The sequence below is a fragment of the Acinonyx jubatus genome, chromosome C2 (genome assembly GCF_027475565.1).
Source record: "Acinonyx jubatus isolate Ajub_Pintada_27869175 chromosome C2, VMU_Ajub_asm_v1.0, whole genome shotgun sequence".
Lineage (NCBI taxonomy): Eukaryota > Metazoa > Chordata > Mammalia > Carnivora > Felidae > Acinonyx > Acinonyx jubatus.
In genome coordinates, this window is record NC_069384.1 from 27266563 (window position 1) to 27280457 (window position 13895).

A 13895-nucleotide genomic window follows, 5' to 3' on the forward strand; every position below is an offset into this window, starting at 1 on the left:
TTTTCAGACATTAGAGAAGGCCCAACACTCTAAGAGTACTCTAAGCCTGTTCCTTTGGTCCACCTTCACAGTGAGTAAGGGATTGGGAAGGCTTGGGAGTATTCTGTTTATGTGTATTTCCTGGTTATCCTCTTCAAATTTTTAACAGGAGAGTTAACTTGATAACCAATTGGCTTTCTGTTACAGCATAAGGATCTGCTTTTTTTTTTTTCAATGTTTTTTATTTATTTTTGGGACAGAGAGAGACAGAGCATGAACGGGGGAGGGGCAGAGAGAGAGGGAGACACAGAATCGGAAACAGGCTCCAGGCTCCGAGCCATCAGCCCAGAGCCTGACGCGGGGCTCGAACTCACGGACCACGAGATCGTGACCTGGCTGATGTCGGACGCTTAACCGACTGCGCCACCCAGGCGCCCCAAGGATCTGCTCTTAAATCACTACTAAAAAAAAAAAAAAAAGGAGCAACATCTCATATCTTTCAGAAATATTTAATAGGGGCTCCTGGTGGCTCTCTGTTGGTCAAGCATCCAACTCTTGATCTTGGCTCAGTTCATGATCTCATGGTTTGTGAAACTGAGCCTCACGTTGGGCTCTACCCTAAGAACATGGAGCCTGCTTGGAATTCTCCCTCTCCCTCTCCCTCTACCCCTCCCTGCTCACGTGCGCACACGTGCTCTCTCTCAAAATAAACTTAAAAAAGATTTTTAAAAAAAGAAATATTTAATACCTTGACTTACTGATGAGTGACTTACTTATTACATTCACACTTAGAAAAATATTTAAAGAAGATTATTTCAAAGATATGCAGACCATTCATTTCTAGAAATGTATTTAAAATCAATGATTCCCCCAAAGCAGGCTATAAAGAGCCATGGTAGGCTGGTTGCATAGAATCACCAGACAAACTTTTAAGACTTCAAATTCCTGGGAGCTACCACAAACAAAATCATGGGAAGGTGGGGGGTAGAGGCTTAGAAACCAAAATTAAATCTAAAATTTACCTAGGACAGAGCTACATCTGTACCACACATTTTTAGCCTGCTTCTCTAATGTATAATTTCTTGGGCTTTACTTTAAAAATGCTAGTATTCCCATACAATGAGTATCACGTGTAGGAAACTCATTATTGGAATCTCCACAGGAAATGAATTCAATTCAGAAAACATTCAAGGGTCACCTACCATATGTCATTTATTACGCTAGATTCTGGAGCTATAAATAAGAAAATCACTCAGTCCCTGTTTTAAGGGAACTTGAGAATAATGAGGATATTGTTCATTCTACCAGGTCTTACTCTCAGAAACCAGCTGTACTTTCCTGAAATATCGGCTTGTTTCTACTTGTAGACTGTATCTGTAGAAAAGTCCCAGAGTGATTTCTACATGCTACCTCTAGGTAAATTTATGAAATGCTATGGAATGCAATTCATACCAATATCAACCATTAACACCTTAATTTTTCTACCTTTAAAAAAAAATCTGGATATGCTATACAGGTTGTTAAAGAAGTCCTTACTAAGTCCTTAATAAGTACTTGAAGATAGGAAAAACACAAGTAAAAGTGCAAAGCTCTTTTCTCCTTCCAAATAATTTCTCTGTTTTATAAATACAGCCTGGAGCCATACTGTTTAACCAAGGGTACGGTCTCAGAAATATCTGAAGGTCTTTTTAAAAATATATATTCTCGACTCTTCCTTCAGAGATTCTGATCCCAGTTAAGTCTTAGGTGATCTTACTTAGGTGCAATGTGCTGTTTATACTCAAGAAAACTCCCCAGCTACTTCTGACATATATACTTATAGTCATGAACTACTGAATAGATCTCTAAATGTAAGTGTTCAGGCAAGTTTTTCTTTGCAGTAAGCAGGTTTAAGGAGGTAGCATGAAAAGGACAAAATAATTTTTGGTCCCATCATTTATTACTAGTTTCATCAGTAAAACAAGGAATAGTACTAGAGAAGAGAGGTCTATGGATTTCTTGGTCACTGTGTTAGCAGGACAAATACTCATTTCATTAATACTATATAAATTAATACTCTTCTTTGGAATATCACTTAGAAGAAATAGGATTTTAATAGCTTTTACAGTACAGCTTTATTGCGAAGATTTGCAAGGAGAAAAGAAAAATCACTATGAACAAGACTTCCTTGTATTACTTCCACTAGTCACTCATAATTTTAGTGTCCACCTGAGAGATTTAAATACAGGTTCTCTTTGATATGTTGAAAATATACCAAATTGAGCAATTACTTTGGAAACTGTGAAGAGAAATAAGATGACATGGGCATTAAAGTAAAATTTCTCTACTAATGATAGGAGAGATAAGTGGTTCTAATAAACATGAATGAGCCCCCTTATTCAACTGTGATATGTTAAATTACCCTGCAAAAGAGGATGGACTTCTTAATAGGATATGTAATATAATAGTAATAGAAACCAATAGAAACAATAATAGAAACAATAATCTCACTCCCCAAATTTACAGACTTAGCACATTCTATTCCTAACTCAAACTGTGTATTTCCAGCAATTCTCTATAGAGAACTCAATGTTTCCAATTGCAGCAGTACTGCCACAGCTTTCTAAAAACCCAATCCGGAAGATAATTACCATCATAGTTATATGTAAACTGACCATTTGTGTCTCTTTATATTTTAGTTATTCTGATCCCTCTCAGAAATACATCTGCATTCTCATATTTTTTTAATACTAAAAAGAGAGACAGGAAAATATATGCCCAATACCTACTAGTATTTTTTGAAATTATTAAACAGCATTTAAAGTATATGGTGGGGATATTCGCCAGGATAAAGGGTATGGGGCATGTAAATATGGCCTTTTATACAGAGAGAATGTAAATGGTAGAGCAAAGTCAGACAGGAATATTAATGGAGAAAATGTATTAGTTTAAACAGAAATAAAATGTATTAAGTCTGTAAATTTAGTCTTGTGAGAGACAAGACAAAGAGGAGACTGTATAGCATTTAATATTTTGGTGCCACAAAATACAGGTGAGCCAAGAACAGAGTTAGAGCTTAACCAATGAATGCATTCACCTTAACATCTGAGTACTTAGGTACCACCATCACTTATGCCAATTAGGCAGCCACATTCTCCCACTAATAACAGCCACGTGGAAAAGGTGTGCAGAAAAGCTAATGGAGGTATAACAAAGTAGCTCCACTGGAGTCAGTTCCAGGGAGAAGTTTGGGAAGGATATGTATAGAAGACAAGGGGTGGTAAGGGATGAAATCACAAGGGGATGGAATTGGTTCTAAAATGAAAGGAACTATAATGTACACACTATGATTCGAGCACAGAAGCCTCTTGATATCTACTGATTTCATTTCCTACTGAAGTAGACAAAGTCACTAAAATGAAACTGATTTATTGTGAAACCACAGACCTTCATGTGGCCTACACGGTGGCTCTTACAGTATGAAAAGAAATACAGTCCTGCATCATGGTAGAGCTTACCACATTGCAAAGTGGTATTGGTATAATACCATTATCTTGGTTTTTTAAAACTTCTGAATCAATGCCTATTAACGTCAAGATCAAGGACTCAACTATTCAATTTATATGAAAACAAGTTAACAAGTCCGGACAGATCTATATCTGCCTACATAATTCATAATATCATATTGTGGTACTGTACATCTTCCATTAAGAGAGTAATTTCTTCTAAAGTTCAAATGATAATGCTGAAATTCAGTTAAGTAATCTGTATGGAAATCTATCTGTAAAAGATGAAATTAAACACTTAAAATGCGTTCTTAAAAACTAAACACAAAACATGTACATGTTGCATAAAAAGGTCATTTGAAAAGATCCACTGAGAATTATAAAGAAATGAGACAAATGAGTTTGACAAAAATATCTGCATTTATGTCTTCTGATTTCTCCAACTACTACAGAGAAATAGCACATTTTCACAGTAGAAAATATGTTGCCTTAAAAGATATTAACTCTGTGATGATGAAAAATCAGAAGACATTTTATTTTCAACTTTGCTAGAATCATGTTTACTTTTTTACTGCATTTACTCTGAATATTTTATTAATTTCTTCAACTAATAACTTTAGAATATTTTTAAATATTTATATTTTTATACATTGACCTCTATTTTATGGGTCTATACACATTTTAACTTAAAATAATTAGATACTCAGTTTCAGCTAATTTTTTGTTTGTAATTTTAAAAATTCTGAAAAAGGGGTGCCTGAGTGGCTCAGTCAAACATCTGACTCTTGGTATTGGCTGGCTCGGGTCATGATCCCACAGTTTGTGGGTTCGAGTCCCATGTCAGATTCTGCACTGACAGCGTGGAACCTGCTTGGGGTTCTCTCTATCCCTCTCTCTCTGTGTCCCCCCACCACTCTCTCTCTCTCAAAGTAAATAAATAAACTTTAAAAATAAATAAAATAAAAATAAAAATTCTGAAAAAACTCGATTGCTCTATAATAATAGTGTAATTACACAAATATTACCTAAAGTACTACACAAAATATATATAGATATACCAATAGTGTTATTTTGTCCAAGTGGGAAATTACTAGAGTTCATGCTCCTGATAGCTGTAGTGAAAAGGTATGGATTACTTATCTGTTTCATGGCTTTTCTATGCTTCTGGCCAAAGGTCAAGCCCAATCTAAGTAGGTGGTTGTAGGTAAAGAAAGGGCTAGCAGAATCATCTCATATATGATGTGTGTGTATATATGTGTATACAGTGCTGCCTGGCAAAGGGGTTTAGCTAAACTGTTACCTGTGGTTATCTCTGAGTAATGGAATTTCAGTTGATTTTTACTGGCTTCTTTCTTCATACTTTAAGATAATTAGAGTTTTCTTTTGAAAAGAACGTATCTTATTATTATAATAAAGTATCAGTAATAAATATATTGATAATAAAATACATTTCAGTAAAACTATACTAACCTGTTGTTACAGAAGACTCTGACTCCCTCAACTTCTGAGATGCTAGAAGTTTTTCCTGCAAAGCTTTCTGGGCAAGTTGTGCATCCCATTCTTCTAGTTCTTTTTCAAATCGCTGGTTGTCTTCCTCAACAAAATCTCTTAAATCCGGTGGTAATGTTTCAATTCCAACAAGAGCCTGCCCAGTTTCTTTATTTAACTCCTCTGAAAATCATATTTCAAAAACTAATATAAAATGAAGAATTAAAGGAAGTGCAAAGCTCAAAATAGGATGCATTTCAAATGGGATTTAAAGTATGAATTATTACCATTTAGGAAATCAATATTAAAAATTGAAAGAACACTCAAACAAATGTTTGGAAAAACAATGATGCAAACATCTGATAATCCATTATGGAAATATTTTCAGCTTTTTCTTTTTAATTTAAAGAGTAAAAAAATGGAACAAGATATAAAGTCAAAATCATCTACTACTCAAACATTGACATAGTACTACTTTTTCTGTTGTAAGAAAATACTAGATGTTTGACTATTTATGAAATAAAAATTATCACAAAATGAGAATAACTCATAACCTTATTAAGCTCAAAATAGAACTAAAATTCTTTTTCACCTAAAGCAGTTAAGTACAGCAATATACTTACATGCAATTTGAAAACTAATCAATATAGCAAGATATTTAAAAACCACTATGTAAGTCGTATTTAAAAGTTATTGAACCACAAAATATATTTCAGCTTTCAGTTGTAAGTAGACCGCCTAGCTAGTGTTGGAAAGTTGATTATATTGGTTTCAACAAACCTTTTAAGTTACTCCTATACGCAAAGCCTATGTTAGAATATAAGAAATAAAACTATTAAGACATTGTATGACATGGCCCCTGATTCTAAGCAGATCAGAGTGAAGTGGAAAAGGCATGTCAACATACAATTCCAAAACATGTAAAAGTACCTGACCGAGGTATGCTATGAAAGCACAAGGAGAGATATTTTTTGGTAGAGGTCAAAAAAAAAAAAAAAAAAAAAAATTGGCAGAGCAAGTGACACTTGAATTGAATCTTGACAGATGAGCAGAAATTAGACAAAGAATAAAAAAATAAGAACATTACTGCCAAAAAATAAAAATAAAAATAAATAGTGATATAAATGTGTGAAATCATTTGGTGTAAAGACAACACAACAAGCAGTTCGAATATCAGTAAAGTATATAAACTTTGAAATGGACAATGATTATAAATGAAGCTTGAGAGAGAACCAGAGGCCAACAAATAGAGGCCTTACATATTAGGTTAAGGAGCTTAAATATGAGTCAATATATGATGTGATCCTTAAAGGGATGTTAGCAAGGAGAAACAGGTCAGATTTACATTTTATAGTAGTTACTAAATAGTTAACTGTGAATACAAAATATATTCCAATTGTCAGCCTTGATCACATTACTTTTCAATTTCAGTTTCTCATTTACAACAGGCCAACTGCATTTGCTAATGATATCCAATCACCCTCTGAGTCAATTACTTAACTGATCATACTAGAGACTGGAGTCACATAAAAAGGCTACTTATTTAAAAATATAGACCACCCTAGGGGCGCCTGGGTGGCTCAGTCGGTTGAGCAGCCGACTTCGGCTCAGGTCATGATCTCGCGGTTTGTGAGTTCGAGCCCCGCATTGGGCTCTGTGCTGACAGCTTGGAGCCTGGAGCCTGCTTCAGATTCTGTGTCTCCTCCTCTCTGCCCCTCCCCTGCTCATGCTCTGTCTCTCTGTCTCTCAATAATAAATAAACATTAAAAAAAAAAAAATGAAAAAATATATAGACCACCCTATATATTTCATGTTCTTACCTTTTATTAAGAATTGTGCCTTATCATTTATGTACATTAAACAGTATGCACTGGCATTTCTATAACCACCAAAAGAGTCCCTCACTAGCTCTTCCCATGATGATTTTGTCACAGCAATATCATTGTACTTCATCCACCTATTTTCACGATGATCAAAAATGTATGCCCAGTAGTGCCCGGCATTAGCTTGACCTTCATGAACTAAAACAGCATGTAAGCGGTAAGGAACCTAAACGTGAAAATAGAAGAGTTTAATCACAATTAAGTACGCTATTAACACAACATTCCATGAAACCCATAAACTATCTGAATGGAGAATACCACAGAAGAATATGTTTTTAACAAAACTGTGATTAAAATTTTGAAAAAAATTAAACTATGAAAGAAAAAAGGGGAAAATAAGTAAGCTAAAGACATGTAAAGCATGTGTATAAATAGGATTTTCAAAACTTTGAAATGTATTTCCTTCAAATAAAGAACTTATGATGAATACTTTTTATATAGTGTAATCTGGCTAAATCTTCACAATTATAAATTGATGACTGAATTAACAACATGGCCTACATAACGTATACCAAAAGTTAAAATGTAACTGAGCCCTATATTCTTCCCCCACAATCTGAACATCCTTAACGATCATATAATTTCTCCTTTCTACTTTTTTTAAATACTAAGACCTTCCAAAAAATTTTGCTAGGTTTTATTGTAAAATAATCAAGAGAATAAACAACAAATATAGTATGAGAATACAACTCAATGTGGGAAATATTAATATGGAATCTTTAAGATCAGCAATTTTATAACAAAATATATAAGGAGAAGTAGGTTAAGAATTAGGTTAATAATATAAATAAAAATATGTAAATAAGTGATAGCATTTACCAACTCAAAATTTAACTTACTTGGATCATAGATTTGTCAGAGTACATTAGTTCAATTGTTCGATGGATTCTTGATATGCTTTCCTGCAAATCTAAGGATAGAAGATGTGATTTAATGATTAAATCAAGTACGTCTCTACCAGACATGAGATAGGGACTAATGGTTTTCCTTCCAATATGTTAGAGAAATAAAGAAAAATTCTTAAAACTATTCTTAAGACCATCACTATTTGGAGTCTGTATAAGATGAAATACAGTTCTCGTTACTAAAAGATATAGCATGAATGTAGAATTAAAAACCAAACAAGTATGGTTCACTTGCAAAATGTGCCAAGACTATAAAAGTAAACTTGTTCAAATATATCAAGGTAAGTTCCAATAAAAATTGAATCTAGGGGTGCCTGGATGGCTCAAGTTGGTTAAATGCCTGACTCAATTTCAGCTCAGGTCATGATCCCCCAGTCATGAGATTGAGCCCTGAGTCGGGCTCCACACTGAGCGTGCAGCCTGTTTAATATTCTCTCTCTCTCTCCCTTTGCCTTCTCCCTCTGTGCGCGTGCTCTCCCTCTCTCTCTCTCTCTCTCTCAAATAAATTTAAAAAAATTGAATCCAAAGTCCCTTACATAATTATAGAAAATTAAAAAACTTTGGATTGAAATAAAATAACATTACCACATACCTTCTATACACATATATGTATTAACTGAATACAAATTTATGATCACTAATGGAAATAGTGTTGAGTCTCCCAATAACTTACTACCTCTACTTCCAGGAGAAATCCATTCTACAAAATTATTCACAGCTGTATTGCCCATAACAATTAAAAACTAGAGACAACCTAAATATCTGTTAATGAGGAAATGATAAAATTACAGTATACCCTATACTATGAAGCTGTTGCAAAGAATCAGGAAGAAACCATGAAAGACTACCAAAAAAATAATAACTTCAGAGTGGGGTAAGAGCTTTTTCTAAGATTGACAGAAAATCTAGTAACCATAAAGGAAAAGATAAGACTCTCTCCACAAACTTAAAAAAATCTACATTATAGGGGTGGCTGCGTAGCTCAGTCAGTTAAACAATCAACTCTTGATTTCAGCGCAGGTCATGATTTCATGGTTCACGGGATCAAGCCCTACATCGGGCTCTGCACTAACAGCACTGAGCCTAATTAGGATTCTCTCTCTCCCTCTCCCTCTGCCCCTCCCAACCCCACTGCTCACGCATGCACACACGTGTGCTCTCTCTCTCTCAAAATAAACTTGAAAATGTTTAAAAAAAACTACTTTATAAAAATAAAACAAAATCAACACAAAAAAGGTCAATGACAAAGACAAACTGAGAAAATAATACCCACAGCATACACTACAGGCAACAAGTTAATAACCATACCATTAAAGTTTCTATTAAGCAGTAAGAGAAAGATAAATGGTCCAATATAAAAAATGGGTAAATGTCATAAGTGAGAAATTTATAGAAAAATAGAATTTTACTCAAAATTAAGGAAATGCAAATTAAGACACTAAAATACCATTCTTTCAACTTTCAGGCTACCACAATTTAAAAAGTTAGAAGGATGTAAGGAGGATGTTAGGCAACAGGCTCTTTCATAAGTTAGTGGGAATAAAAACTGTTTCAATGTTTTGGAGGGAAATTTTTTAAACAGTTAAAATTTAAAATTTGAAATATACACACTTTGGACCAAAATGACATTTAAAAAAATTTTATTTTCATGTTTGTTTATTTTTGAGAGAAAGAGAGAGAGAGTGTGAGCAGGGGAAGGGGTAGAAAGAGAGGGAGACAAAGAATCTAAAGCAGGCTGCAGGCTCTGAGCTATCAGTACAGATCCTGACACGGGGCTCAAACCCACTACCTGTAAGATCATAACCTGAGCCCAAGTTGGAGGGTTAACCACTGAGCCACCCAGGTGCCCTTGGAAATGACTCTTTTAAGAATATATCCTGCTCATGAAAGTGTGTTAATATGTATGTAGAGGGCCAGCACTATTTGCAATGAGTACCCATATAGAAATTAAATAAATTATATCCTACTCAGATGTTGGAATATTACACAAAGTTTAAAAAATAATGCTAAAGCTAATAACAGGGATAAAAGAGAGTAAAGAAATATTCCAAGGAAAATCTTACCTGATCCACGGTATTATTAAGGTCCAAAGTATTAAGTATTAAAGTCCAAAACCTTACCGTATAAATGTCTCCCAAGTTCCTCAAACTTAAAATGGCCAAAAGTGGACTCATCATATTCCTATCGCCCCCTCCAAAGTAGGGACCTGCTCTCCCACCAGTTTGCTCTTTTCAAAAGTACATTCCATCTATCTATTCATAACAGTTTTAGAAACTAAGAGAATCATCCCTAATTCCTCCCTCCCTCTCACCTCGTCAATGACCTACCTGTGTCAGTTTCTCCAAAAAGTAGGTTCTATCTGTTCATTTCTTTCCTTCCTCAATGACTACCTTGATGTCAAAACGTCCTAGCTTCCACCCCTTTGAAAGGAATCTGCCAAGTCCAGCAGAAAATTATCCAATTCCTAGTACAGTGCTCAATAAATGTTTACTAATGAAATGAAGTGTAAAAAATTCCTTATATATGACAAATACGAAGGGAAATGTTTACAGCCACTAACGCTAATTGCCAGTCAACAATCATACCCTACTTATGTTATATTACATCAGGACTGCTCTTTATTTACATATTGTCTATAAAGAGGCAAGTTGGGCATCTACAATCCAACACTCCAGATTGTTTAACATAATTCCAATCTTTTGGTATAAAACAGTAGCTCTTCAATTTTTCTTTTTTCATAGAAAAACAAAATTAGGATAATATTGGGTAACGATAATGGCATATATTTTCACATGTAAGAAAAAGTATAATAAAATCTATCATAAAATATTAACAAGACTTCATTAAAATAAAAGAAAAAGGATATTGTAACAATAGTAAAGTAGCAAAGACATAATTTCAGAATAAAGGAGAGTTCCAACCAAGAAAGGCCAGATGGCAACTGAACACCAACACATACCCACAAGCACGCGTGCACACTCCTACTCCCAACAGAGCATTGTCCTTCTTTCTAAATTTGTTACATGCCAGTTAAAACACATAACAGACAGGCACTGAGCTATTAGATCATATCTGGAAATCTGTTAGAGCATACTGAAAATTAAAATTCACACTTCTAATTCTTAAACCTAAAAAAAACTTTTTTTTTTTTTTTTTTTTTTTTTTTTTTTTTTTTTTTTTTTACCAATTTAATTCATTACACAAACTTTAGGGGAAGGACCTAACTGACAAATACAAAATCTAATGCTGTATGATGTTTCACCAGTGGAATTGCTGTGAATACCAGTTTGATATAAATTTAGAGCCCTAAACTAGAAAATCAGACCATCTGCTATGTCATTAATCAACTAAGTAGCCCAGGGAAAATCTTTTGGTCTCTCTGAACCTGATATTAAGATCAGAAAAACAGGTAGACAGACTAGTTTATCTTATAGAAAAAAACTTCCTAAACAAAAACAAAACAAAACAAAACAAAAACTTTATAGTATTTACATATGAAATCCAGAAGTGATTTCCCTTCTCAATTTTAACATTATACATATCCAACTGAAGTGACAGTAACCATGCCCTGAGAAGCTTCTTACCTCTGGTGTCATTTTCTATTTCCGTCCTCCAGCGATGTAAACAGCTTTCTAGCACAGAAAGTTCTTCCTCTGTGATGTGCCTTGGTGCTGGATGCATGGGCAGATCTGGAGGTATCCGAGACTGAGTGAACGGTTTATGTATGACTGATCTCGACGAAACGGCAGCTAGTGGTGCAGGTGACGTGCTTGGCAGTTCCGCAGAAGGGGCTCCCTGTTGTTCTGTTGTGCTGTATCATTAAAGCATGAAATATTTATTATTAAACTTCCTAAATGAAGCTCTGGACAAAAATTGCGCCAAACACGCATTAAATTGGCTTATATTTTCAAACAGAAAACTCCTTTTAAAAAAGAGAAATATGTGGATTAATTTAATATCCAATGAGATCCCAATATATGAAGAATACATTATTATAAAGATGAGATTGTGGCTTTATAGAAGAAATGGTTTAATCATGTCAATAAATCTTATGTATACTGGAATTATATAATATTTATCTGCTTACATTACAGAAAAAACTAACTTAATGGTATTTTCATGGATAAAAGGTGGAAATATATACCAAAACAACCTAAAGTACAATTCCAAACAGAAACAGATAAGATGAAAATTTCAATTCACATCCATAGAATCTACTGAAACAGTAAAATAACAAAGCACCCAGAAAATATGCAATCTTCTAAGTGACTCTAATATTTTTACAGTCTACTAAAATAAATCACAATGTGCAGTTCATAAAACCTTTTTAAAGGCATCAATTATTACTGTGTAATATAGGTGAAAGAGCTGGCCCTTGTATAAAGAAAACTTTTTACCTTGGTAATGTCTGTGGTATGGAACCACTAGGTGGGGAACTAGCATCAATATCATCAACAGGAGATGTACAAACAGGTTTGCTTGAGGCAAATTCCAACGCATACTGTAGAACATCTACCAAGGGAAATCGTTTGGGACCCGAACCGTAGCTTAAATATCTGTTAACCATAAAGTGTACAAATGCTTTTAGCTGTATATAAAGCACATTTGGTTGTTTTCAATAATTGTTATAAAACATGATAAAAAACACTTCAGTAAATCTTTTTCAACAATGAAATTAATTTTGCTTTCAAATGAAGATGTAAAAACTAAAGATACATTTAAGAAATAACTTATACATTCTCTAAATTAAGGAAAACAAAGCTGATTACAACTAAATGTGTCCGTATACTGTTATAAATTTTAAACGCTGCTCTAAGTTGTAACCCAATAGGAAAATGAAAACAGACAGTTCCATATCCTGAGACTGTTTTTATTTTTAGATCTGTCATCTGGTCTCATGACTAAGATTGTGACTAATAGTATCATCCTACCTTTTACCTCTGATTGTTTTTTAATATGATTACTGATACATTTAAAAAATAAAAATTATTGAAATATGATATATTATTTTTGTTTAAAAAGTTTTGGGCTATTAATTTGAAAACTAACACTAAAACAAGAGATACAGATTAATCTCATGTTGCAAACTGGGACGTCTCAGGCCACATTTCAGCCTGTAGACTTTGTCTGAATTACAGAACATTTCTGACTGTCCAGATTCTGGCATCTTTTGGGAAGCTCTCAAATATTCACACGTGGTATCACATGTGACACCGCCCACTGGTGCAGACAGTAGACACTCCCTCTCCACAGAGATGTGACCTCTAGGCTCCTCTTGCCAACCAGCATACACATACTTGCTTCCCTTCTTTATAAAGCCTCCATGAGGCCCTAGTAGGCATCTGAGTTTGTATCTCCTATACTAAGGAGAAAAAGTCACCATTCATTTTAATTGAAATCTCAAGAGTGATATTTAGTCTCCTACAAGCAGAAAATTTTAGATTAGTTTAACTTTGTTTCTTTTGTTTATTTGTTTGTTTTTTTAAGTAATTTCTTCATCCAATGTAGGGCTCAAACTCACGATACAGAGTTCAAGAGTCACATGCTCTACTGACTGAGCCAGCCAGGTGTCCCCTTTTTTTTGGATTTTTTTAAAGATTAGTTTAACTTTGCATGTATTTTTCAGTACCATGAGCATTACTACTCGACAGTAAAAATACTTACTTTTAAACACTAAAATAATCTTTAATATCAACTATAAATTAGTTTCTAACAAAATTCAAAACTAAACTACTCAAGCAAAATATCAGTCCAGAATGATTACTACTAGAATTACAAGTCACCCAAAGCAAATTTAAAATGAAAGATTTCAGAGAGTCACTAAAAATATGACTTCCTATAGTTAGCTCATAACTTCTTAAAGCTGTAATACCTTTCTAGTCTTTGTTGTAATACTGTGAGGTAATCTTTTAGTCTCTTGATTTCTTCCCTCTTAATTCTTGTTATTTCTCTGTTTCTGTGCATATATCTATAGGAAAAAGAAAAATTAACATTACCATTTCTAAATATCATGGAAATAGACACAATATTAAGTCTAGCCAACACCACAGAAGATCCATTCATTTAAAATTTTACAATCAAGTATTATACAATACAAAATAGTATTTTTTAAAATTCTGACAACTGTAATACAAATATAAATTTTTTAACTTCCT

At 33.9% G+C, this 13895-nt stretch overlaps 1 protein-coding gene across 5 annotated transcripts in view; it reads right to left on the bottom strand.

The window, feature by feature from the left end:
- The window catches only part of USP25 (ubiquitin specific peptidase 25), a 150431-nt gene that overhangs the window by 38931 nt on the left and 97605 nt on the right, over positions 1-13895 (bottom strand). For all 5 annotated transcript variants that reach the window (XM_027077518.2, XM_027077517.2, XM_027077521.2 and 2 more), the window contains 6 exons: positions 13613-13708; positions 12138-12296; positions 11325-11551; positions 7675-7745; positions 6773-7001; positions 4935-5135 (listed from right to left, as the gene is read on the bottom strand). In XM_027077518.2, coding sequence (XP_026933319.1) covers positions 4935-5135; positions 6773-7001; positions 7675-7745; positions 11325-11551; positions 12138-12296; positions 13613-13708 — 983 coding nt within the window. The remainder of the gene's footprint in view (positions 1-4934; positions 5136-6772; positions 7002-7674; positions 7746-11324; positions 11552-12137; positions 12297-13612; positions 13709-13895) is intronic.